We start from the raw sequence: 26,980 nt of genomic DNA, 5'->3' as shown, positions 1-26,980 counted from the left end.
TCTTTTTATTTACCTAGCCAATAAAGAAATATCCATCAATGAGTAAAAAGATTGTTAGTGAAAATTCAATTTTGATTTGAAAATTATAACACAGTCGTGTTTTCTTTTTACAGATATTATTTGTCTCTGCTGGGTCCTCGGTACTATAGTCGGATTCCTTCCACTCCTTGGCTGGAACAACGGGATGGCCATCGACTCTCCCCAGTGCCACTTTACTGAAGTTATGGACTACAACTTTCTCGTTTTTCTGTACCTGGCGACAATCGTCTTCCCAGCGCTGCTTATGGCAGCTTTTTACGCTCATATATACTCCGTCGTTCTTAAACAGGTGATAAGTTTCGATCTAATCTGTTTCGATATTTTATCATCTATTAGAATGTTTTATAATCGATTTGTTTTATAAATTCTAAAGAACTATTAATACCAAATGTAGATTTGAAATTGGTGTGGCTTTTAATTATTTCGTCTATTGTTATCGCGAGTTTGTGACATGAAGAATTGATTTACCTCCTATTTTAAACATACCTCATATTTAAATATGTACGTAAATAATAATTGACGTACAATTTACTCACTAATTTAAAATTATTTTATTGCAGTATTTATTAGCATAACATTTAGGTGAGCGGATCGGCGGTTCACTCTAATAATTCATGTCGAGTGAAACGTGAGTTTGTATTATAAGAATTTAATGCTCAAAATCCGGATCGATGAAACCAACAAACTGTGAGTAGGAACTATCTTTTAAAGAAGCTGAACAACCTACCTCACCATCATCATTTCTATAGGATACGCTCAGTCGTCTCTGTCCAGCTACAATCGAAATTGGTCATCTGCCGATAGTCCTATTTTTAATGGTCGTATTTTATTGGAGAATGTCTTGTTGTTGGAGAATATAACTGTTAGGGTTTTAACTCTTTTCCGGAGAGTCATCTCTTTTTCCAATTGGGTTGTTTTTGCGAACGTATTTTTTTCTTGTAATATATGTTGTGGTTGTAATAATTATGTAGTTTTTTTCGATGTAAACCTACCTGCTGGGTCGATTGGAATAAGAAATAAACTCGTAAACCAAGAAGTTTTCGAGAGAAACGAAAGAAAAACGACGAGAGAAAAATCGACATTTTTTTATTGTCTTATTCGACGTAAAACGACCTGCTGGGTCAATTGGAATAAGAATTAAGCTCGTAAACCACGTAGTTTTCGAGAAAAACGCAAAAAATGGAAAACAATTTTATTGTCGTTTTCGATGTAGAACCCAGCAGGTAAGTCGATTGGGATAAGAATTACGTTCGTAAATCAAGTAGGTTTCGATAAAAAGTCAAAACAACCGAGAAAAAAAAGTCATTTTTTATAGTCTTTTTCGACTTAGAACGACCTGCTGGGTCGATTGGAATAAGAAATAAACTCCTAAACCAAGAAGTTTTCGAGAGAAACAAAAAAAAAATCGAGAGAAAATCGACATTTTTTTAAATTGTCTTTTTCGACCTAACACGACCTGTTGGGTTAATTGGAATAAGAATTAAGCACGTAAACCAAGAAGTTTTCGAGAGAAACAAAATAAAAACGACGAGAGAAAAAATCGACATTTTTTATTGTCTTTTTCGACGTAAAACGACCTGCTGGGTCGATTGGAATAAGAATTAAGCTCGTAAACTACGAAGTTTTCGAGAAAAACAAAACAAAAACAAAAACGAGAGAAAAATCTACATTTTTTTAAATTGTCTTTTTCGACGTAAAACGACCTGCTGAGTTGATTGGAATAAGAATTAAGCTCGTAAACCTGAAATTTTCGAGAGAAACGAAAGAAAAACGACGTTAGAGAAAAATCGACTTTTTTTATTGTCTTTTTCGACGTAAAACGACCTGCTGGGTTGATTGGAATAAGAATTAAGCTCGTAAACCTGAAATTTTCGAGAGAAACGAAAAAAAATGACGTGAGAGAAAAATCGACTTTTTTTATTGTCTTTTTCGACGTAAAACGACCTGCTGGGTCGATTGGAATAAGAATTAAGCTCGTAAACTACGAATTTTTCGAGAAAAACGAAAAAAAAAAAACGAGAGAAAAATCGACATTTTTTTATTGTCTTATTCGACGTAAAACGACCTGCTGGGTCAATTGGAATAAGAATTAAGCTCGTAAACCACGTAGTTTTCGAGAAAAACGCAATAAAACGAGAGAAAAATTGATATTTTTTTAAAAATTGTATTTTTCGACGTAAGACGATCTGCTCGATGGATTCTAATAACAATTAAGCTCGTAAACCACGTAGGTTTCGAGAAAAACGCAAAAACCGAAAAAATAGATTTTTTATTTTCTTTTTCGATGTAAAATTTGCCTCCTGCCAGTTTTTTACTTTCAGTATTTGTAGTTTTCTTTAGTTTCCCAAGATTCCAGTTCATTATTAAACTCTAGTTTATGTCACAAAATGGACATAGTTGGTCCGAAGCCCGTTTTTTATCAAGTATATCTGCCCCATGACTTGGGGGCCTTAGCCCTAGGTTATTTAAAAATACTTGTTTTTTCAGGGTATTTAGGTTGAATTGAAGACAAGTTTTGAGATGATTTCGTCATTTTAAATCTGTCTGTCTGTCTTAAAGGATTATTATTGTTGCATCTTTGAGATGTTTAATATTTCATGTGCACATATTTCTACGGCTGGCAGTTGGCTTGAAATGTATTTGTGGTCGGGCCGAGGGCCCTATGGTGCTCAAGGTTTGGACCCGTACCATTTCCATCTTTGAGATGGACTTACCATAGAAGAGTTCCAGGATTATCCTATTTTGATTTATCTTTCCAATCAGCTCTCTTATTAATAATTACTTTTGATTTTACAATAGAGTTAAATATTTTAACATCGTTCGCAAAAGAACCAAAAGAAGAAGAAGAATCAACCCCCGAAGAACTTAAATATAGGAAAATTCATTGCAAAAATGAACAGTTATTTTTCTGTCACGTAGGGAAAGAATCCTTTTAAGGGATTTTCCCGAACACCCAGGAAGGTCGAACCAAATGCCGTCGACAGAAAATGCTCAAATCGATAGACTTGAAGTAGTAAAAAGGTCAATGGATCTGTACAAATTTGAAGCATGTAATATTGAAAATAATTAAACGCGACTTTTTAAACCAATTAATCCAAACTTATCTTACGTGGATTTGTTTCAGCTTCGCCAAATGGTAACGATAAATGGCATGACTGGAGGTGGTTCGATGCTGAGGGTTCTAGGCGCTGCGAGAAAGAGGGACGTCAAAGCTACTAAAAACCTCTCAATAATCGTTTTATTTTTTGTGCTCTGCTGGTTCCCACTTTACACGATAAACTTCATTCAAGCCTTTTGCCCGATGTGTCAAGTGCCAGAGCTGGCGACGAATTCATGCATCATTCTATCGCATCTCAACTCGGCGGGAAACCCGCTTCTTTACGCCTATCACCTCACGGACTTCAGGACAGCACTTAGGTAAAAATTCTTATCGTTTTGGATTTCTAAATTGAATAATCTGTGTGGAAAACAGGTCCCTTCTCACATGCGCTCCCGTTGAACAACAACACCGCCCGCACCTCATCAACTCGACCGTCAGACAGAAAATCATCTACAAGATTCCAGCATCGACTCCGAAACTTCCGCACAGGATTTATAACGTGGAATCTGTCCAAACCCAGTTGGAATCCGACTACAAACGGATCGGGGCGAGATGCTCCGTGGATTCGAGTTTGGACAAGGACGGCACACCTCCGAGGACGATCCAACCACCTTGAATTTATAAAATTAGACGAGTTTTATTTTTAAATTCAGCTCATTTAGTCAAAATGCAGTATAATAAGGAAAGAACGGTAAAACATTGTAACTTTCTTGCACTGAATACGTTTAAACTATTTATCATGAACCTACAACAGCTATGATGTTTGTTTTTATCAGGTTAAACAAATATAACAACAAAAAGCTTTCCATGAAACACAATTATTCGAAAAATGATTACGTTCCAATAAACATGGGCAAATATTTCTTAATTTTTGTACAACTGCCGTCCGCAATATGTCAAAAATTACTATAAAAAATCAATTAAGGTTCACGATATGAATAAAAAAGATGACACGTATATGCCAAACTTGGCTTGAATGTCATTTACCGTGAAGCACGTACAAATTACAATAAAAATGCCAATTAAATAATATTTTTAAAAAATGTGAATACATCAATTTACGTTTGGACAACGTATATGGTTAAAAAGCAATCTTTTTACTTATAAGTACGCCAATGTTATTTTTAAGTTTATAAAAATAACAAGGATCAATTAAGTTAATTTTGAACAAACAAAAAAATTTGAAAATTTGAAATGATTTGAAAAAAAAATATAATAAGAAATATGCTAATGAAACATGTTCACACTTATCCAAAGAAATGCCAAAAGTTTTTAAAAAAAATTTATATTAGGGTAAAATGACAAAAAGTTATAATTATTTATATATATATAAAAATAAACGAAGGCGTTTTCATTTTTAATATGTAATAATTTTAATTTAAAATATAATGAATGTGATTGTAAAAAAGTTCTTTTTTCGTAATCATATTTGTAAAGTCCACTGTGGGAAATAAGTCAAAACGCTTTAACACATCGATTTAAGTTTGTATCAATTAAAATATTAAAGGCTGATACTATTTATATTTTAGTTTGTCAAGTAATTAGAGTTTTTAGTTTTCAAAAAAAAGTCAGTACTGACAACACCTTATAAATGTAATTGTATCTGGCAAATTTTTAATTTCTTTTAACTGGCCTAATTAGGTTGTCTAAACTACTCAAATAAGAACAAATAAATAAGAGTAAATAAACATATTTTTGTCAATAGAAATAGAAACGAATCGAAAGAAAAGCCAATTATTTTTAGGTAAATAGTTGTATATTTTTTATAAGATGGTGAGAGTCTGTTGAAACATGCCATCTGAAACTATGTGTCAAATAATATTTTGATTTTGATCTCATTCAAAGTGTTACAATTAGGTAATATATATATCTATGTGATAATTGTATTTCTTTTTTTTCCCAATGCGAAAATGCTGAAACAAAATGGGATACTGTCTGCTTTGGCTTGTAAGTAAATATTTCTTTGTTTCAACAATTAAGTTTAACACTGTCTTTTCTAGTCACCTTATTTAATTTTTATCCTAGAATAAATATAACAGTAAATTTTTTTTATTTACAACCCTTGAACCCTTTAGATTTTAGTAAAAAGTTAAGTTCCAAGAAGAAGTTTGAACAAATTTAATGTTCTTGTTTTTAATTTCAAACGGAAGCTTATTAAGTATACCATTTATTTATTATATTATTTATATTTTTTAAATTACAATAGTTTTTTGCATTCTGTATTCAGTACACGCAATTTAAAAAAAAAGTTCAATTTTATATTGGTGGTCAGACGCGCAAGCTTTGATTCTAAGAAAGAACAGCAGATCGCTCTCTACGCACCGTGTCATCATCAAGGTTGATTATTTGATTTTCCTGGTATGGCAGGTTTATTTATGTGTTTACATTTTCTATCCATTTTTGAGGGGTAAGTTAAAGCTACTACCCTTTTCTCTACTGCGACTTATATAGGTATATAGTGGAACTCGGATGATTATGGTATCATGTACAAATAAGTACACGGATTCTAGGTCCACGAGGTAATTTCAGGCAATGAGGTAGAAGTCTACCTAGGCAATAAAAACACCTTGAGCAGACACGTAAGCCAAATACTTTTTGTCGGATAAATAATATCCACGTTAAAAAAGAACTAGAATCTTGGGTTAGTAGAGAACACAGGAATACTGGATGCCAGGCATGATACAAGCAAAACTAAAACTCAATGCGAGAAAGAGAAAATCCTACTTAACAGAAAGAATTAAAATCAAAAAGCCATGCTCCACTAAAATACAATGAAATCTCCAATAATGGACACTGTTTAGGGGTCACCTCTGTTTAAGAGGGAGGGAGGGAGGTAGAGGTAGAGGTAGAGGTAGAGGGAGAGAGAGAGAGATAGAGAGAGAATGAGAGAGAGGGAGTGATGGAGGGAGGGAGAGAGAGAGTGTGTGTGAGAGAGAGAGATAGAGAAGGAGAAAGGGAGAGAATAAAAAAAACTATTCTACACCTAACCTGACTAATTCAACAGGTCCTCCGTCTCAGACCTGTTCAGACACACTTAGCCATTCACGCAACTAAATACATTCTTATAGATAGTTTAAACTACATGTACAATTAAAAAATTATGAAACAACCTAACGATCTTTGTTATTTATGACGAATATGAAGGGTCTGTCCAAGTTGACTTTCCCTATAGTTTTGCTAGTTTTGTCAGTTACCACCAGTTCATTTATTTTAATTCTCTCCAGAATTTTGTAATGACTTCTACGTAGAATTTCTTGGTATATCAGGATTTTCTTGTAGCTTTCAGTAGTCAGCGTTTGTACATGAATGTAAGGATGGTGTTTTTATGCCACGAAAAAAGATTTGTTTTATTTGTAAATCATTTTGCTATTTGTATTCTTTTTAGCCGGTAAATTTATACTAATTAATTTTCTTCTTCGTGTCGATTTGTTATAACTTCATTTTGTTTGTTTTGCCTCTTTATTATAATATGATGTTGTAAAGTGAGATTTCATAAGCTTTCCAATGGTTATATCCATCAATAATTGTTTATTTCAATCCATTATCAAATCGAAAAGAATTGAAGAATATTACTCACAGATTAACGAAGTTAGGAAAATAACCGTTAGAAAGTGGACGGGGTGGTTGCATGAAATTCACACAGATCGTAGCAGTTTACACATAAATCAAAACTTTCCCATTTGCACATCTGTACTATTGTCAATGGGGATAGTTACTAAATTACCATATTCAGGATGGTCAAGCGGAAACAAACGTAGCCATCACACTGTGTCGTATGTGAATTGTTTATTTTATACCTGGGAAAATCGTCTTTAAATAAAGTGTATGATTTTTAATTATTCGTGTTAAAAAACTGAATGTATTTGATAAGTGGCGGGTGTTTTTCAATGAGAAATTGTTAATTTTTCTATGCTTATGGTAATTTATATGAAAATAAATAAATTTGTTTAAAACAATATTTTTATTGATTATTTAAATAATTCCTTTATTTAAAGAAAATCCGATAGTTTCGATGTAGTGTACGCTCCTTTACGAGCATTTATATTTCTGTTGTCAGATCAAATTTATGCTGCACAGAAGTGCTGTGGCGGTAGATAGCAGAAGTGCTAAACGTCAATATTCCCTCGTCTCAAAATACAATAAAAGGCTTGTGGGTTTATTGCCGTGGAAAGAAACCGGACATAAACATTGTGTAGGAAGGGAAATTTTCCTTTTCCTGAAAAAGTCTGTCGCTATATCGAATTACAAACGAAGTAGGAAAACCAACGTGGAACATTAAATAATACGAGACGTAGTGAGTGTCAACTGTACACAAGATATAGCTAACATATTTATTTTTATGAAGTTTTATACATAACATTAAGGGTAAAAAGATTTATTTGACATGTACAAATGATAAAAACTACAATATGTTTTGGTAATATTTGTCGCAAACATTGATATAATTTTTATAAACCATGCAAGATGAAATAATAATAAAAAATATGTATAAAACAAAGGATGTGGGGTGAAATCATAATCAACGCCTTTCGACGACCAGAGTAAGTTTCTAACGACGCGTTGAAAACGAGATTTCTAGAAATTGAGCCCTGCTGGCTGATTGCCTGTCATGTTTGAACTGGGTCGGAATTGCCGTAGGACTTCGCAAAGCCTCGGCTGAAGCTAAATGGCTCAAAGTTATACATTCGGGCTCCGTCAAGCCCCGGAGCATCCCCTCTGCGAAGCTCGCGGCAGCGCTGAAAAGTCAATAAAATCCAAGCACTTTGAAAAGTTGAAAAACGTGATAGAAAAATGAAATTGTGTAATACAGCTTAAAATATTTTATAGTTGGATTATCAATATTTTGGTTCAATTGAGAAATTTTCTCATGCAGTGTAGGGGGTGATGGTTTCCGATCATTTTATTTTGCCAAGCCTTACTGTTTTGTTCAGGGTTATAAATATGGCAAGCGTAACGCTTCTGCCAGACCAAAACAACAAGTTGAAGTATAAATAATCGGAAAACAACCTAACTCCAAACATTTTGGTTGCTTGCAAGATGGATCTTTGGCTGAGAAGTCCTGCAATAACCCAAAGGAGTGAGGTTGAGATCGGTCAGTGGCACAAAGTATGACCTTCAAGCCAATAATAGTTGACAGCCTCTTTCCTTAACTAAATCCAATGTAGAGAAAGCGATGTCTGAAAGTAGACGGAATCGACCTCAGATAGGGAGGGTCAAGGGGTGAGCTTTACAGTCCCAGGTAATTTTCGTTCGAACGGTTTGGTATTTTGGCAGGAGTTGTCGCGATACATTCAGTTAAGCCTACTTGCGTTAATATTTTAAAGGTTCATAGCCTGATTGGTCCCAGGGTTAGGTGCAGTTTTACAGAGCCTTACGTTCTTTTCAGAACATGGAGATCCACATGGAACTAATTTGCAAAAAAAAAATTAAATTTATTTAGAAATCGTGAGATGCGGTCTGGTGTGATGTAGGTTTCAGAAAAACATTTTCTTTATCGTGCCAACGTTTCGATCTTTATTGAGATCATCTTCAGGAAGATTGAGATTGAATATATAAAAAAATATATTTTGCATTGTATAAATTCACTTTTCCACATCCAAAATGTAATTGTTATATGTAAACAATATTTGTAAATCCCAGGCCCTGAAGATGATCTCAATAAAGATCGAAACGTTGGCACGATAAAGAAAATGTTTTTCTGAAACCTACATCACACCAGACCCCATCTCACGATTTCTAAATGAATATCGATTAACGGTCACTAATCACCACACAAATAAAAAAAATTAAAATTCACCTGTCTCCAGCTCCTAAGGAATTGACGACATCGTCCAAAGGTATGGTTGGATAATATCTCACCATTGTTTCTTTATTTGACGACTCCAGGAATACACTTTTTACAGGGGCATCTGAATTGTATTTGGTCACCATCTGTAAAGCTATGGCAATTAGCGGAGTCGTTAAAAATTACTCCCGTAAGATTATACGCTTACTAGAATGCCAAATTTCCCCAAAGTCACCATTATCAAAGGGATATGTTCCGCTAGGGGACTTGTTAGGTATACGATCTGCTTTAATAGATTATTTACGTCGGTCTGATCGAAATCCTCGTCGAATTTCACACCTGGATAATTTCAACCCGTTAGTGCACAAATCACATTCAAACATAAAAACAAGAGTATAGAATTATTTTTATTTACCTACTGCGTTGGCCATTTCTTTGAGTTCGGTCATATTCGGCGATATGCAAGCAAGCGATTTCCATAAAGGGGTCTCGAACGGTTTCGCAGATTTCAATACGCTCGTCGGTTCGAACCAAACTGTAAAATCGATGCTTTATACTTAACGACAGTGCTATTATTAAGCACGTTGATAATACAAGGCCAGCGTGAGCGTAATTACTAAAATTACCTGAAACATTATGTTCCGAACCCTGCTCAATGACATAATTGAGTGTCTCCTGTGGGATGTTTCCGTCCATTATTACAATCGAACTCTCTCTAAATTCGTTTACGTAGTTACTGACCTGATTTAGCAAATAAATTAATTATAATTACACTAAAAAATTCATGTAGCTTTTTCACTCTAAATGAAGAAATGAAATTATAATTAGAGTGTAAATGGATATTATTATCATGTTTACACATATGTAATATAAAATATGAATACAAATTAATTTTTAATTTTTTTTGTATTATTGGTAAACAAAATCCAGCACCATCACTTTCAAGTAATTCAATTGAGGTAACGTTTTAAAACCTGTTTTTTGGTGACATTAAGTCAAAAATATTGGAAGGATGTCTATGGCATTGTTGCCAATGGATTCTAAGAGTGAAGAAAAAATATCTAAGTAATTTAAATATTTTAAAGCATGGTTTTCTGCTGTCGTTGTGCATATTTTTAAAAAATACTATAATATTAGCCGATTGGTTTGCTTAAGTAAAATAACTGAATAATATGCAGCCTCTTATTAAATATAAATGAGGTTATATGTATAAAAAGTTATATAAAAAAAAACTTACTACATCCTTTGATATTTTGGAATTGATGTTCATATCTCCTACGGCAAACTTCGCCTCTCCTTTTCCGTCAATCAGTACAGAATAACAGGCGGTCCTTTCATCTTCCACAGATTGCACACCACGATGATCCTGAAATAAAAAAAGACATGTGATAAAGTGTATACCCGGGTTTTTTCCCAGTAGGGCTGCGGTTCGGGTTTATCTTATAGGGTAAAAAGAACTTTAGCTATAAAGAGATTTGGAGGTATCATTTTCCTTTTTATCCGTCTTCTCCCCAGGTCAGGAGAACAACTCAGAGTTGATTGCGGCCTCCCTGAAAATGCCGTTACCGTTTACGGGGCCATTTAAAAGAAAATATATGCGAAGTGTTGTCGTTTCCCCGAACATTTCCGTACCGCTTGACTTACTAACGTTCTAAGTAGTTTAAGTAGTTTGACAAAGCCGTGATAAAAAACATAAAAACAAACACGAAAATTTTATTACAGCAAATAAATCTTAATAATCCATGTAAACTGTGTCTTACAATATGACGAATGCTTTCAAGTAGAAACTGGCCGAATTGGTCTTTTCCAACGGCCGAGATGAACAGGAGCCCTTCGTCGGATATTTTGCCCAGACAGTCTGCTATGTTTCGGCCCACTCCCCCGGGATTCTGTGTAATCCGTCCTGGAATTGTCCTTCCGTCCAGCTGTAACATAAAAGCTTTCGAATGAACACATTTCGAGAATAATTCTTATTGTTATCCTTTGAAAGGAGTCCGTTCTAGCATGAAAATTCTTACAAAGAGAAAATCGAATGAATAGTTACCTACAAAAATAACACAGATTTTGACATCATTAATCACTTTTCACGTTTTAGTAAAGTTTTCGACATTTTAAAACAAATTGTATTTAAAAGGATAAATAAAAGCTGCAAAATACTTATTATAGCATGACTATGTTTTTAGTCAGGATAGACAATTTTTTTGGTTGATCGATCATTTCTAAATCAAATTTTTGCGTTTCCGAGGAATACGAATAAGGTTAGGTTGTGTTCGGGTCGATTTTCGATGAGTTAGGGTAGGGTAAAGTTAGGGTTATGGAAGGATTATGACAAACCCTTGTTCTATTTTGGACAATTTGCAGCTAGTTTAGAGTTAGGATTATGACTAAGTTAATATTAGGCAAGATTAAAATTAGGTTAGGTTAGGGTTTGGATAAGAATTATGGTTAGATTTAGATTAACTAATCTTTATGTAAGGTATTGGTTGAAATGAAAAAGTTAGTGTCACGAGCGGGATTCGAACCCACGACCTTCGGTTCAATACGCCGCTGCTTTAACCACTTGACCTATCGTGGCGAGCCGAAGGTTCGAATCCCGCACGTGACACTAACTTTTACATTTCAACCAATACCTTACATAAAGATTAATTAATGGAAAGAAGTTATTTGGTCATACGGACCGCGAAATATAATGGAGTTAGATTTAGATTTAAGGACGAGGTAGGTATGGTTAAGATGAGGAAAATTGTTAAGGTTAGGACGTGTGAGGCTTGTTTAATATGAGGATTATGTCGTTAGGTGAGAATTATTGTTAAGATTAGTGTTAAGATAAGATAAGATTAAATTAGGGTTAGGATAAGTGTTAGGATTAAGACAGGTTAGAAATTTAGAATTAGAGCTATGGATAGGTTAAAGTTGGGGTATAATTACGATTAGGAAGGGTTATGATTAGGTTATCAGTATTAGAAGTATCGACCACTTGTTTTACTTACGAACTAGATCAAGGTATGGTCTTGAAAAAAAAGCAAATTTATTTGTTATTGCCCAGCTTTCGAACTATTTGAAGCTTCTCATCCTTAAATATGTCTACAGATGGACATATTTAAGTTTTCTACAGGCGTTATCAAATTTCCTTGATGACCGACACAGTCCTAACCAAGGCGCGACACGGGTGATGATTAGGGACGAGTTACGATCGATTATTATTAAGGTTAAGGATGGGTTAGGTTACGGACGGATTAGGATAAAATTAGGTTAGAACAGGTTACATTAGTTTGGGATACCGGTCGGGTGATGATTAGGGACGACCTTTGTTTAATATTAGGGTTAGAGATGTGTTAGGCTAGGTTAGGATTATTAGGGTTAGGGTTAGGCTACTGTTAGGTGTAGTCGGAACTAGTGTTAGGGTCACAGTTTAGGTTAGGGTTAGGCTAATGTTAGATGTAGTCAGAACTAGTGTTAGGGTTAGGGTAATGTTATATGAAGTCAGAACTACTGTTAGGGTCACGGTTTAGGTTAGGGTTAGGCTAATGTTAGAGTAGTCAGAACTAGTGTTAGGGTCACGGTTTAGGTTAGGGTTAGGCTAATGTTAGATGTAGTCAGAACTAGTGTTAGGGTTAGGGTAATGTTATATGAAGTCAGAACTACTGTTAGGGTCACGGTATAGGTTAGGGTTAGGAGGGAATTTTTAATAACCGGCATTTTTTATTTAAATTTTATGATTTCAAATGTCGTGTAATCTATTTGATTCTTGGCGTATCTCCACTCTTGGTTTTTATTTTGTTTTGTTTTAATTACCTTGCTCACTGTTACTTATTACCTACTTTAAGGTAGTTGTAATGTACTACAAATTATTTTAAAAAAATTTATGAATCAATAACAAAACTAATAATAGTTATTAATAGAAAAGAACTGTATGAAGTTATCAAATCTCTTGAATATTTATCATTAATACACATTATTAAACGAATGAATCGGAATGAGATATGAGCCAGGTTGGAATTGGTAAAGTATTGGCAGTGGTCCAGTTTTGAGATGGATGTTTAGTTCCCTTGTCACGATGGTATATTACTTCGTTAAACTTGTAAGTCGATAGCGAAATGCTCGGAACAAGCTAAGACGATATCGTTAAAAGATATTGCCCGATCTGATTAGAAAGTTAGCCGGGAAAGCAATAAAAATGATTATTCCACTGTTATCGCCTCTTGCATAACGGTTCAACGATCTTCTTCCTGTCATAATGCAGTATCATTGCGTGCCAGAGGAATGACGTGCGGAAAGCAATTTTTAACATGAACAATGTTACGAGTACAAATTATTGAAATTATTTACTGTTTCAGACGTTTGATACCATAGGCTTTTTCCCCTGAAAAATCGATAGCTCTATTTTTCAATTGAGATGCGCCTAAAAAATTGCCAATGTCTTTCCGATGTCACCGCGGGATAAGGTTAACATTGATCAACCGACTCTTCTCGACGACCTATCTGTCACCTTACGATGTAGTGAACATGACGGTGTCAATGCTACCTACAATTATACCTTAATACATTTCTATAATTCTATATGGATTTATAACTATCATTACTTATTTTTAAGTAAGAAATGTAAATATTTGAGGGTTTTTTTAATCATGACAAAAATATTTCAATATACAATTTGTTTTATTACATACATTTTATTTCGTTTTTTTTATTTTAACGCTAAATACACATTGTAAGAAATTAATACGAATTAAAAAATAATATATTGTTTTTTTGGGGGGGCATCTGACAGCTTGGTCACATGGTTAATGAACACACATTCAATGGCATTCACACAAATAAATACATTCACACTTATATACTTTGCATTCATTCTTTTTGGTAGATGGAGTACTCAATATTCCTCCATCCACGTATATCACGTAGACAGCTCGAGGGGCGATGAGGACGCTATTTTACCATCAGCCCCTCCCCATTCACTCTAATAAATACATTCACACTTATATACATTGCATTCATTCTTTTTGGTAGATGGAGTACTCAATATTCCTCCATCCACCTGTATCACGTATTTTACCATCAGCCCCTCCCCATTCACTATAATAAATACATTCACACTTATATACATTGCATTCATTTTATGTGGTAGATGGAGTACTCATATTTTACCTATTTTGCCATCAGCCCCTCCCCATTCACTCTAATAAATACACTCAGTCAGACAAAATACAGAAACACAAAACACTTATTTTGACGGCTCTATACAATAAAAAACTCCTAACTCCCCTAAAATGCGAACAAGGTACCCTGAAACTCACTACCGTGTCCGAGAATCATTCCTAAATCCGTAGGCATGCCTACACGCTCTCTGTATGGAGCCAAAGCATGGCACGCCTCTTTACGTATGTTGGAGGAAGGAATAATGGTGTGTTAATTATATCATATATAGTGGAAATGTATGGAAACTGAAATAGTAAAATATAATGGACATGGGGACACCTAAAATTTTACATGAGATGTACATAGGAATACTATATAAAGCACCTAACGTTCAGTTTATAATTATGTCCAAAAGGGTTTAAAGCTTTTTGATTCACAATATGCAATATTATGCTTAAATTATTTTGAAAATAAAATTAAATTAAAAGCATAATAAAGAGAATCCCTGATTTTTATTAAAAACTTTTTTTATAATTTTCACATTTCGTTTAACAACATACTGGAATGAGATATCGGCAGATGTAGGTATTTTTAATTTAAAAGGTGAATGGAACTTTATTGTCAAGGAAAATCCATAAAAATGTTTATTAAAATGCTTTTGTTAATGTTTTCTTGTTGATGGTTTTAGACTGAGTTCCCAAATATCCAAGAGATTTATTATGAAGCTCACACAACTTCCGATAATAGAAATTCCCCGGAAGTAATGAAGCGGAGTTTTCCAAGCTCGAACGAAGCGGCCCCCGCTGTCTTCACGCATCCCGAAACCTCTCCCGACGTATAAAAGTAGGGTGTTCCCGTCTTTCGTACGGCGTATATTCATTGTGTTAAAGATTAAAACCGTAGGAAGTTTACAATCGACCCGGCAAAGGTTATTACCGGGAAATCGGAGGGGGAACTTTCCGGGAGGAATAAACTTCGGGACCGAGGGCCGGCCAATCCACAACCGACTCCAGACTCTTTTCATTCCGATGATCATTGTCAGACAACAATTTGAATGCCGGACCATTGAAGAAAGTCTGGCCTTTTGATGTAAATATTTCAACTTGTATTAAACATTCTTAAACCATTCAATATGAAAATATCAGGCTCTTAAAAATTCCTATAATTCCCTGGACTGCAGCATTTTCTTTTATTTTCTAACATCAATCAAATGCGAATAAATTATTATACATACTTTCAAAATCATTTTCCATTACATTATATCAAAAATAAGTTTACAAAATCATAGTAAAAAAAGACGTATAGAACTGACTTGGACGTTAATACGGATAAATGAATCTTTAAAATTCCCTTTTTTCCAATCATCCCAACAAAGTAGAAAGCTTTTATCTCATCAGGTACAAGCAATTACTCGGAGAAATTCAATTTCTATTTGCCTGTCTCTCTTAAAGTTAACGTCCTTGAAGCAGCCTCGGCTAGCTCCCTTCGCTATATAAAAGGGGTTGAAATAAAATGAGACAAAAGGGTAGAATTCTACAAATATTAAGATATTGGCTTTTTCCGGGCTGAAAACAAGACACTTGAGTCAAAACGATTGTTGTAGGAGCGAGCTGGATTTATGATGTCAAAAGATAAAATCACTGAATGTAATTATCACCAAAAAAATGAGACAAACGTTACTACTTACACAGCATCGGTTTATCACAATAACAAATATCATAATACAATAATGTTTTTAAAAATTGGAAGTTATACTGGTTTAAAAGGTCTAAAACTATAACAATATTTTTTAAAACAAGGATTATCCTTTAGGTTAGGATAAGCTAATCCCCCAACCGCAGGCTATGGTGAAAGCAGGTTGAGACCCGAAACGACGAGGACCTTTTATTCAAAGTTGTCGAAGGCACTTTTTTCTAATTGTAAAAGGCAAGGAGATATGTATGTCATGTGATCGGATTTTTTTAAATTTTAATAAACTCATATTAAAAGGTTATTGTTTTAATTTATTTGGGTCAGGCCTCGATTTTTTCCTTAATGAAATTTTTTGAATTGTGGCACTGATATATGTTCACACTCGTGAGTGACCCGAGCTACTCGATTTGAAGGGGAACAACGCAAAGATCGTGACAAAACTTTTTTGATTTTGTAATCCTAGGTCAAAGAATACATAATATATAATTCACTAATTTTGTGGTGCGCTTGACGAATTAATATATTACGATTAATTAAGGTTTTTAGTTGAGATAAAAAAGTCAATGGCACGAGCGAGATTCGAACCCATGATCTTCGGCTAGATACGCCGCTGCTGTACCACTTGAGCTAACGTGACCTCGATCCACTCGGAACTAACGTCCCATCTCAACTCCTCCTTTTGAATTGTCCCTCCTTTTTGCCATTTTTCAAATGTCGTGTAATCGGATTGGATTCTCGGCGATAAATGAAATGGCCACGGAGAAGGAAAATGAAATGGAAATAAATGAAAAATGGCAAAAAGGAGGGAAAATTTAAAAGGTGGGGTTGAGATGGGAAGTTAGTGTCCGAGTGGCTCGAAGTCACGATACCTCAAGTGGTAGAGCAGCGGCGTATCTAGCCGAAGATCGTGGGTTCGAATCCCGCTTGTGCCATTGACTTTCTTATCTCAACTAAAAACCTTAATTAATCGTAATGATATATAATATAACTTCAATTAATTAATCTTTATGCAAGTTATTGGTTGAAAAGTCAGTGTCACGAGCGGGATTCGAACCCACGACCTTCGGCTAAATAAACCGCTCTCTACCACTTGAGCTGTAGTGACTTCGGACACCAAATTCCCATCTCAACCCCGCCTTTCGAATTTTCTCTCCTTTTTTCCTATGGACTTGTGTTTCTGGTTTTCTGAATTTGTTGTGTATGTATTTTAAGAGTTAAGGGTTATATAGTCGTTTTAGAGTTTTGCCTGGGGATAGTAAATAAAATACAGTATTGTATTAAATAAGATTAGATATATAAAACGTTAAAAATCGCTTACATTAAACTAGGCCAAAAATTATTGTTTTTGTAATAAACTTTTTTTTCGCGAGGGTTCGCAACAGCGGAGGTTCAACCCTCAGGGTACCGGTGTTTTTGAAAAAATGAACATTTCTAAATAAATATCGATTAACGGTCCCTAATCACCACACATTTTTAAGTATGTCGGGTTCGAATGCAGGGCCGCTGGATTCGAACCCGGGACCTTTACCTTACAGTGATGAGCGCCGTGTCAAAGCCTTAACCGTTGCGGCCACCGACGCCACCGATAAACAATTCAGATTTGTTTTAAGCATCCATTAGACCCCTTAAATATATTTTCATAACAAACAAAAATTCTTCATTTCTATGTCGGATCCGTAGGTGAAAATTTGTTTTTATCCGATTGTCAACATACTACTTGTCAGCTGGATTTAAGTATTAAAAAGTATGTGAATGAAGCTCTTCAGCATCCACAGCAAACACGGGTGCCATAATCGATTAAACGCTTGAACCGAAAGATAAAGACACCCAATCAATACGGTTTCTCCTCAAGAATGGATACATCTGTTGTATAGTGGAGGAAATTGAGCGGAAAGAAAACCTATGGTTAGGATATTAGAAGTTCTGTATATTGATGTCAATCGTCTTAGGAGGAGCTTTTTACCTTAGGGCAGTATTGACATGGCAGTAGGAGTTTGGATGTTTGGTAAGTGGCTTTGGGAACATATTAATTTATCATATTTTATTTATATACTATGTATACACTAATGATTATTTAGAGATCGTGAGGTGCGGTCTGGTATGACGTAGGTTTTAGAAATTTTCTTTATCATGCCAACGTTTCTTTACTGAGATCATCTTCAGGGCTCAAAGTGTTTGTTTTCCGTGTAGATGTGTCATTCTTGTGTGTCCCAATGTTAATATGGTACTAATGTTAAATTAAGATAAAACAGTCAGGAACGTATGAAAACGTGTCTAATATTTCTAGCCCAAAAAAGTTTCATTAAAATCGGTGATCCCAGGTTTGTACTTCTTTTTTTAAACACTGTAAATTATTCAGGTAAATAATTCAAATCCAGTTCATAATAAATAATTGTTTCTATAATTTTCAAGTCAAATTAAAAGTCAAACAAGTACCTATGTTAGTCGAAAACATTTTTAAATAAAAACAATTAATCATATGTAAACAAGGTTAAAAAATCATATTTTTTAATCACAGCCTAATTTAAGTAAATCTATAAATTATTTCATTATGTTATATAACCAAATCATAGAGTCAAATTTAAGTTAAATATTTAACGATTGATTGAGATGCGGTCTGGTGTGTCGTAGGTTTTAGAAAAATATTTTCTTTATCGTGCCAACGTTTCGATCTTTATTGAGGTCATCTTCAGGGCAAAAGTATTTCTACTCACTCAAAGTGTTCGATTGAATATAAAAAATATATTTTGCATTGTATAAATTCACTTTTTTCCACATCCTACATGTATTTGTTAAATGTAAACAATGTTTGTCAATCCCAGGCCCTGAAGTTGATCTCAATAAAGATCGAAACGTTGGCACGATAAATAAAATGTTTTTCTAAAACCTGCGTCACCCCAGACCGCATCTCACGATCTCCGAATAATCATTGACTAACGGTCACTAATAACACTAATAAATATTTAACATTTTACGGGGTTTAATTACATAATATTTTAAAGATTTGTCGTGTTAAATTCAAAACATTTAATGTATCATTCGTGTTTCATTTAAAAAATAAAGCAAACTGTTTTTGAATTCGTTTTTTCTTTCTCTAATAAATGTGTTACCCAATTTCGTTTCTGCCTGCTCGCAAGAGTGGTATTTCCGCAGTGATTGCAGTCGTACACGAGCAGAGCTTTTTGTGTAATTGATGAAACGAGAATAGGCCGACTATCTCGAGAAAGGGTTGCTCTAAGAACGGCTTTAATGAGCTTTTTTCTCCATTTCCGTACACAATGTAAAACAACACGGTACAAAGTAATATCTAGGTTTCTGTAATTGAAAGTGGACATTTAGACAGGTTTAATTTATGTTCACCGTATTTTTCGGCCATTAAGGAATCCTGGAATAAAAGGATCGATTTACAAATGTTTCTAAACTTCACTGATATTCAACCTTAGAGTGGCGTCGGAGGCCGCAAAGGTTTAGGCGATGACACGGCGCTCATCACTGTAAGGTAAAGGTCCCGGGTTCGAATCCAGCAGCCCTGTATCCGAACCCTAAATACAAATGGGCTTTTTTTCAAAAACACTGGCCCTCTGAGGGTTTATATGACCTGTGCTGTTGTGAACCACCGTAAAAAAAATAGAAAAAAAAGATATTCAACCTTTGATGAATTCCTGAAATCTATTGCACGTTAAAGGTTGAAATTGCGCCAGTAAGAAAGGCCCATTAAATGAAGAAATATGGGTTTGATAAGACTCAATCGTTCTAGAAGTGCAAAAGAATTATCACTTTTTCTCAATCAAAAATATTTTTAACAACAATCGGTGTTTATTTCGTGATATCGAAAGTCGGTTTGTTTTTATACAATCCAATCTACTTTAACAGGATGTTAGGGTTAACCCTGCAAGAAAGGAAAATATATTTTCCTTTTTTTTCAGTACGTTCCTATCAGAAGAGAGATCCGGTTCGGCGCCCAGTTCCAAATCCCAAGATCAACACCAACCCCGTTTTCTCTCCCAACGGTCTCATTATATCGAACCCCTTGGCCAGATGCTCCTTTTCCCAAGGCCAGTGAAAACCGTTCGGCTATTACTGTCTCGAAGAAATTATTTTCGTTCCAAATTATAATAAAATATTACGTGGAAAATATGCGGAGAGTCGAGAAATATAATTTTCCATCAAATATACAACAATATATTGTAGTTCGTGTCCTCTTTTCCTATTGCTGACCATTTTATTTGTTAAAAACTGTTCTGTTTTTCAGAAACAATAATACAACCTTTTGACATTATTTTTTCATAGAAAGGAATCACTTTTTTAAGGCCTGACAGGCCCTCCTCCAGTCTATCAAATTACATGTCAAGATTAGTGATAATCTTTATATTAATAAATAAAAATGTTTCGTTATTATTTTGCTATTTTACCACTGTAAAACCTCAAATGTTATACTCATTTTGAAAGCTAACAAGTCTCAATCCAATCCAAACAGTTATAGACCTAGTCTATAATCTACTTAGTCTGTCAACATTCGAATTTTTTTTCTCACATGCATTACTGCCTAATGGTAACAATATAAATGAAAACGGCATTATAACGCCAGAGCAGTTAGTTTTAAGACAGTACTTTTAAGTCTGGAAATATACTGGCCTAATTTTGATCGATCTACAAAGGCCTTTACTGTATGGTTACTAACATAAATATAGTAAAAGTATAATAATATAGTATAATAGATATAATGCCATTCAATCTGAAAATGGTACTCGAGCACTGCAGCGAGTTTCTGGATCCTCTGTTCCGCTTTTTAGGGGAAATTGGGTTTTTTTATTGTATATACTATGTATTATCTGTTGTGGGCCTATATGTTTTGTCTGATTGCATGTATTTATTAGCGTGAATGGCGAGGGGTGAAGGTGAAATATAACGTCATCATCGCCCCTCGAAAGTTGAGAGCGTATGAGTGTATGCTCGGGGTCGATGGCGGAATATTTATAAAAGTACTCCATCGACCCCAATCTAGATTAGTTTAAGTATAGGTCGGTGAGGAATATCAAGTACTCCACCGAACAAACGGAATGAGTGTACTGTATGGATGTATTTATTTGTATGAATGAAATGTTTGAAAGGGAAAATAGAATATAGACTTAGTTGGGGCTGAAATGACCTAGATGTCGGAAGCACCAGTAAAAAAAAAGATATAATAAATATAGTAAAAGTAGTCTTCTCTTATAATTTTTCGAGATAGTTTCAATTTTTCATTCCATCATACATTTCCCAGCCGAGCAACATTCCTGCCGGTGTTTTTCAAAGGTCTGTCCTTGGATCCATCCTGTTTTTGGCATATTTTAGCATAATATTTAATGAATCTTACGCTGAAGATAATCATGGAGCTAAACAAAGCAATCTGCAGCAAAATATGTTTCTGTAGTATTGGAAAATAAAAATTAATCATAATCTTACAATTAATTAAGATTTTTAGTTGAGATAAAAAGTCAATGGCACGAGGGGGATTCGAACCCACGATCTTCGGCTTGATACGACGTTGCTCTACCATTTGAGCTATTGTGACCTTAATCCACTCGTACACTAACTTCCCATCTCAACCAAACCTTTTGAATTTTCCCTCCTTTTTGCCATTTTTCAATTTGAATTCAATTTTTGCCCTCGTGGGTTCTAATCCCGCTCGTGCCATTGACTTTTTTTATCTCAACTGAAAACCTTAATTAATTGTAAGGTATTAATTGGTCAAGCGGACCACGAAAATAGTGAAATTAATCTAATACAAACGGAGGAAATATATTTGCGAAAATTAGCTCGTCGCTATATGAGAAAGTACAAATTGAAAGCGGGAATTTGTCATGTCCCAAGTGGGCAAATATCTTGGGGTGATCACAAATCGCAAACATAGTTTCATAATAACTAAGAGAAACATAGAATAAATATTATAAGAGCGATGGAGAAAAGATAAGAATAGAAAGGAAAGTGAAATTTGAAAGAGAGGGGGAGTGAGAGAGAAAGAGGGAGGGTGGGAGAGGGAAAGAGAGCAAGAGAGAGCATAATACCGAAAAAGTGATAGAGAGAAATAACATAAAGAAAGAAATATTGAATAGCGATGGAAAGCCGGAGAGAATCAAAGAAAAGATGAAAGTGAGTGAGTGAGTGAGAGAGAGAGAGAGAGAGAGAGAGGGTGAGAGAAAGAGAGAGAGAGAGAGAGAGAGAGAGAGAGTGAGTGAGTGAGAAAGTGTGAGGTGATTGTACGTGTAAGTTATGTCGGCCTCGTTAAGCTGCCTGCCCCGTAAATATATAGTAAAAAAGTAGCCCCCATTTTATTAATTTTTTACTTATAGTTTAAATGAAAGGACGTTTAATCTAGATGAATATCCCGTTTTTTCCATTTTTCTTCAAGGAATGCACTAGTGGAAACATAAATTTTTATAATATATGCTAGGATGCTGTTAGACAAGGGAACACGCGCTACCTAGTTATTACATTATTAGCAAATACTATCTTTGTTAGAATACACCGGCGGCGTCCTCAAATTTACGGCATGTGTTGTTAAACGACGTAATAATTTCCCCATGCAAACAGCTTTAATAAATTACCCGACAACGTCCGTTGAACCACTTGAGGAAAAATAGACAAATTATGGCGACATTTTATCACGAATAGAGGAGATCAATTATTCGCGTGAAGCCTTTTTTATTATATAAGCTGAGACCTTAATTTCCTATGTAAATCTTTTAAGTTAAGTTAAATATAAAAATAAAATATAAAAAAAGATAAATATCTCCATATACGAGAAATCTGTTTATTTTCTATCCTTTGTACTTTTCATTTTAAATGCCTATATGTTCACATGCATCCACGAACCGACAACGAATGGCAGTAAACAGCATCCATGACTGCACAGATATTAGAAAGTCAAAATCAAAATAATAAATGTCAAAATAATACGAACATGTAAATTTCATATGTACAAAAATAACAGACGAACTAATCCTCTTCCGTGGTCTAGTAATTTCATCTCACAAATCAGTTAAACATTTAGGCATGACAATGAATAAAAATTTAAATTGAAAAGCACATATCAAAAATAAAAGAAAAGAACTTGATTTAAATTGCTGTCAACATTATTGATTGATGGGAAAAAACTCCCGGTTATTAATAAAAAATAAAACTATGAGTTATAATCAGATATTAAAAGCTACATGAATTCACGTATACAACTTTAGGGGCGTGCAAAAAGAAGCAATAGTATCCTGATAGATAGGGGATTAATAAAAGTTTTCGGGGGCGTCGGTGGCCGCAACGGTTTAGGCGTTGACACGGCGCGGATGACTGTAAGGTAAAGATCCCGGGTTCGAATCCTGCGGCCCTGCATTCGAGCTCCTCATACTTACAAATCTTTTTTTTTCAAAAAGACCGGCACCCTGAGGGTTGATATAAACTCTGTTATTGAGAACCCTCGTAAAATAAAAAAATAGCGCTCAGCAAAGGCACAAGAAAAATAATAATTTTACAAACATAACTAATATGTTACATGACACCACGTCCAATAGATCTTTTGAAATGAAGGTGCGTTTTTTTTTTGAATTGTGAAAGTTTGTTTACTGGTTTCTCTAATTTTCTGTTTTGTTAAAATATCACAATGATTACATCCGTTATGGATGGAAACAAGCAAAAATACTAATAAACTTTTGCAATTAGTCTTTACTGTACAATACAATATATATTTAAAACAAAAATAAAAATAAAAAATTCTTATAAAAATGTCGTGGTGTGATCAGGACAGTTGTTTCAGGTCTTTGAGATGAAATAAAAATAACCACAGCAATTAAATACAAATGAACACCTTTTTTTCTATTTTTTGAAAAAATAAAAATGAACAAAACAGAATAAATTCCCTTTTTTAATTAAAATAAAATAACGCAAATAAGTATTTTTTCTATATTTAAAAATGAACAATACTGATTAAGGCCTTTTTATAAAAAATTAAGAAAACAAAAAATCATTGTGCCGGCAATAATAAAGAACATCAATTGACAAAAGTGAACAAATGAAAATAAAATGTTCTCTGGACAAGTGATTACCCTGCAGCTCGTTGAAAGTCCAAGGCAAATAGTTGTCGAACTCGTATGAAGCCGGTTGTGCAGTCCGACGTCCAGAAAGATCTCTTCCCTCCATAAAAAAGGCTGCTGAATCCAGAAAACGTCCACTTGTCGTCCCCGGGGAAAAATAACGAGAGCGCAAACCACAAAAAAAGACCAGCCACCTCTCTCGTCGCTACGCGTTCCTCGTCTGCCGGGGCCGCCGCGCATCAAGCGAACTCTCGTGCACTCGCGCTCCAATTTGAAAGTGGTTATAACTGTTTTATGAGGTTTGTTATGTATTATACATATATATATATTTTTTTTTAAAGTCAAAACTATGGCCACTGCAGCCCTAGACCCTTTTGCGGCTTACCAAACTGCCAAAAACGCGGATCCATTCTACAATGAATTAATAATAAGTCCTCCGCTCAATGGGGATGTAGCTCAAGACAGAGGCATGCAGAATTTTTTATCAAAGGACCAACGCAGAAACTACCGGCAGAATTACTAAATCTGGACATGCTAGGACATAAATAATAGTTGGACTGCTATCTGGACAGACTCCGGAGGTACATGTATAGATTCGGAATGGCAGAACAAGCCTGTGTAGACATTGCCAAGAAGAAGAAGAAACACCGGAACCCGCCCTCTGTTGGCGCGGAGGCCTATGTAGGCTGATATACCTAATCCTGGGAGAAAAAAGCCACGGCTTGAAGGATACACACAAGAGCCCTTGAAGAACCTTTGCGGTCTGGTAAAAAGCCTTAAGCTTAACGAAGAGCTCTAGATAAAAAATGGAGATGAACAATGCAACAATACTGGTAGTGTACAGGTCGTAAAGAGGTCGGCTCCTACATAACCTCATCTAATCTAGACATTACAATAGATAAAAAATTAAATTGAAAAGCACATATAAAAAATAAAAGTAAATAACTGGATTTCAATACCGTCAACTTAATTGGTTGCTGGGAAGAAACTCCCGGCTATCAATACAAAATAAAATAACAATACAATCAGATATTAAAACCGATATGGATGTATGGTATACAACTTTAAGGGTGTGCCAAAAGAAGCAATACTATCATGATACAACGATTCCAAAGTAAAATTCTACGAAATAGGTAGATGGTCCTTGGTTCGCAATAGCGTGTTGAACAAACTGCACCACGACACTGAGATTAAACGGTATGCTTAATAAGCACTTGATATATAGTCAGCATATGTAAGACAGAAGAGGACAAAGCCGGTTGAGTTAGTTCTAGAAAAAGATACGAGGTTAACTCAACTTGGTATATTGTGACACTAATAGGTGATCTAAAGTGTATTTATTGGTGGCAAAAATGAACAGACGTCTCATTTTATCAGTTTTAATAAAATGTATTAAATAAATCGTAAAAGCAAGTGAACAAAGTTTTCCTTTACTTTTCATAATAAATAAACCACCAGGCTCGCCCCAGCCAGCACGAGAATGTGGAAGCGACCAAACTCTTACATAACCGAAACACGGTCAGAAGATTAAAAAGAACAAAGCCATATGAACTTGTGAATAGTGAAATGTAAATCTTATTGTACCAATGGGTTTATAAGAATGTAAACATTTATTTATTCTATAATATTATTGTAAAATTAATGGTTGGTCTAATAAGACCAGTTTTAATAAATAAATTTAATAAAAAAAAAATAAATAAATAATGAAAGAAAGGGCTTGAATATGCTAAACCATCAAGACTAAAAGAAGTTGCGGGTTTAGTTTCTCACGACGCCGTATTTTTGTCTACATTACAATAATTACATTCGTCATCTTCGCAAGGCAAAAATTAGATATTTTTATTAGGAAATTATGACAATAAAATTATCGTTCTTCTTAGAAGTAGTTTAAATTAAACTTTTATCAACGAGAAACATATAAATCAAATTTAATTTTAATTAATCAATTAAATTGTTTTTGATTAAGGTTCTATTACTTTCGCGAAGGTATATTAAAACATAATAAATGTAGTTCAATATATCAATTAAATATCAATATCGGAGGTCCGAAGTCGTCGAATGTAATGTACAATATTAAAGTGCCTTTAATCTCTTCTGTAGGAATAGAAATGAGGAAGTATCAATATCTGAGAGATCGAAAATAACACAAAGAGAATCGCACGTCACGATTCAGGCCAACCAGAAAAACTAAATTTAATCAATGAGGAAAAATAATCAACCCACTGCTATTTTGTGTACAAAACAATCCTCTATATGTATGTCGCATTTTTAAAACTTGTTGTTCTTTAATTTTCAGTTTTTAATTACTGAAAGGGCTTTGGAACAATAACGAACCGTTAATCTCTTGCATTATAGTTATAAATACTATTCGAGGATTATGTAAGCGCTTAATGTAATAAAATACATGTTTATTTTTTTAAAATGAAAAGGATTTGCAAAGACTCTGTAGGCGAATGGTCATCGTGATAAAATCTCGGCTCTAGACCAGCGGTCGTGGGTTCGATTCTCAACGTAGCCCCTCGGCCTTTTTGTCACGTAAACCCCCTCCCAACGAAAAAATAATACACAAATCATATGATCAATCACGTTTCTTGGCTAATATGCAGGCCATTAAAAAATGGATTTGCATTGTTGTGAAAATAATAGCATTCAAAAGGGGCGTCGGTGGCCGCAACGGTTAAGGCGTTGACACGGATCTCATCACTGTAAGGTAAAGGTTCCGGGTTCGAATCCAGCGGCCCTGCATTCGAACCCTACGTACAAACGGGCTTTTTTTCAAAAACACCGGCACCTCGAGGGTTTATATGACCTCTGCTGTTGCGAACGCTCGTAAAAGAAAGAGAAAAAAATAGCAATCAAAAAAATATATTTTTAATAGATTAATTTTTTCTCGATAAATTACATCTATTTGTTACTCAATAGAATAAGTTTATACATGATTTATGTAATAAAATTGAATTAAATAAATTTATTTATTTTTATTATACTTAGGCAGAAACAGAATTAGAGGCAATTAATGATATAGTACCAACCCAAAGGATTTTTTTAGAGTTGAATGTATACAATGTTTTTTATTATGAATTTTTCAACATTTAATAGTTCTTTTTTCATCAATTATACATTAAGAAAAATATATTTCAGGAAGCAACGGCCATTTTATGA

At 34.5% G+C, this 26,980-nt stretch overlaps 2 protein-coding genes across 2 annotated transcripts in view; one reads left to right on the top strand and one right to left on the bottom strand.

Moving 5' to 3' along the window:
* The window catches only part of LOC106664388 (adenosine receptor A3), a 55,311-nt gene extending 50,840 nt beyond the window's left edge, over window positions 1-4,471 (top strand). Inside the window, exons 2-4 of the mRNA XM_014390065.2 lie at window positions 114-328; window positions 3,164-3,456; window positions 3,512-4,471. Of these exons, the coding sequence (XP_014245551.1) occupies window positions 114-328; window positions 3,164-3,456; window positions 3,512-3,755 (752 nt within the window). The 3' untranslated portion in view covers window positions 3,756-4,471. The remainder of the gene's footprint in view (window positions 1-113; window positions 329-3,163; window positions 3,457-3,511) is intronic.
* Window positions 4,472-7,494: 3,023 nt separating this feature from the next.
* Window positions 7,495-14,943, bottom strand: LOC112127808 (pseudouridine kinase-like). Its single transcript, XM_024229255.1, has 8 exons — window positions 14,794-14,943; window positions 10,685-10,849; window positions 10,162-10,290; window positions 9,551-9,665; window positions 9,340-9,459; window positions 9,133-9,263; window positions 8,937-9,070; window positions 7,495-7,875 (listed from the first exon to the last, which is right to left on the bottom strand). The coding sequence occupies exons 1-8, from the start codon at window positions 14,941-14,943 to the stop codon at window positions 7,689-7,691; spliced, it is 1,131 nt and encodes a 376-aa protein (XP_024085023.1). The 3' UTR covers window positions 7,495-7,688.
* Window positions 14,944-26,980: the final 12,037 nt, after the last annotated feature.

The sequence above is a fragment of the Cimex lectularius genome, unplaced genomic scaffold, assembly GCF_000648675.2.
Source record: "Cimex lectularius strain Harlan isolate CLEC.00 unplaced genomic scaffold, Clec_2.1 scaffold345, whole genome shotgun sequence".
NCBI classification, from domain to species: domain Eukaryota; kingdom Metazoa; phylum Arthropoda; class Insecta; order Hemiptera; family Cimicidae; genus Cimex; species Cimex lectularius.
The sequence above is the reverse complement of the archived record's forward strand: the minus strand, read 5'-3'. Positions and strand labels throughout refer to the sequence as shown.

Bases quoted from the DNA above. Each gene is read 5' to 3' on its own strand.
- LOC112127808 (XM_024229255.1), bottom strand. From the start codon at position 14,943: ATGAATATACGCCGTACGAAAGACGGGAACACCCTACTTTTATACGTC. The intron at 10,291-10,684 runs GTAAGACACAGT...TTTTTATTTCAG, and splicing joins TTGAAAGCATTCGTCATATT to GATCATCGTGGTGTGCAATC. The intron at 9,071-9,132 runs GTAAGCGTATAA...ATAGCTTTACAG, and splicing joins TGGGGAAATTTGGCATTCTA to ATGGTGACCAAATACAATTC.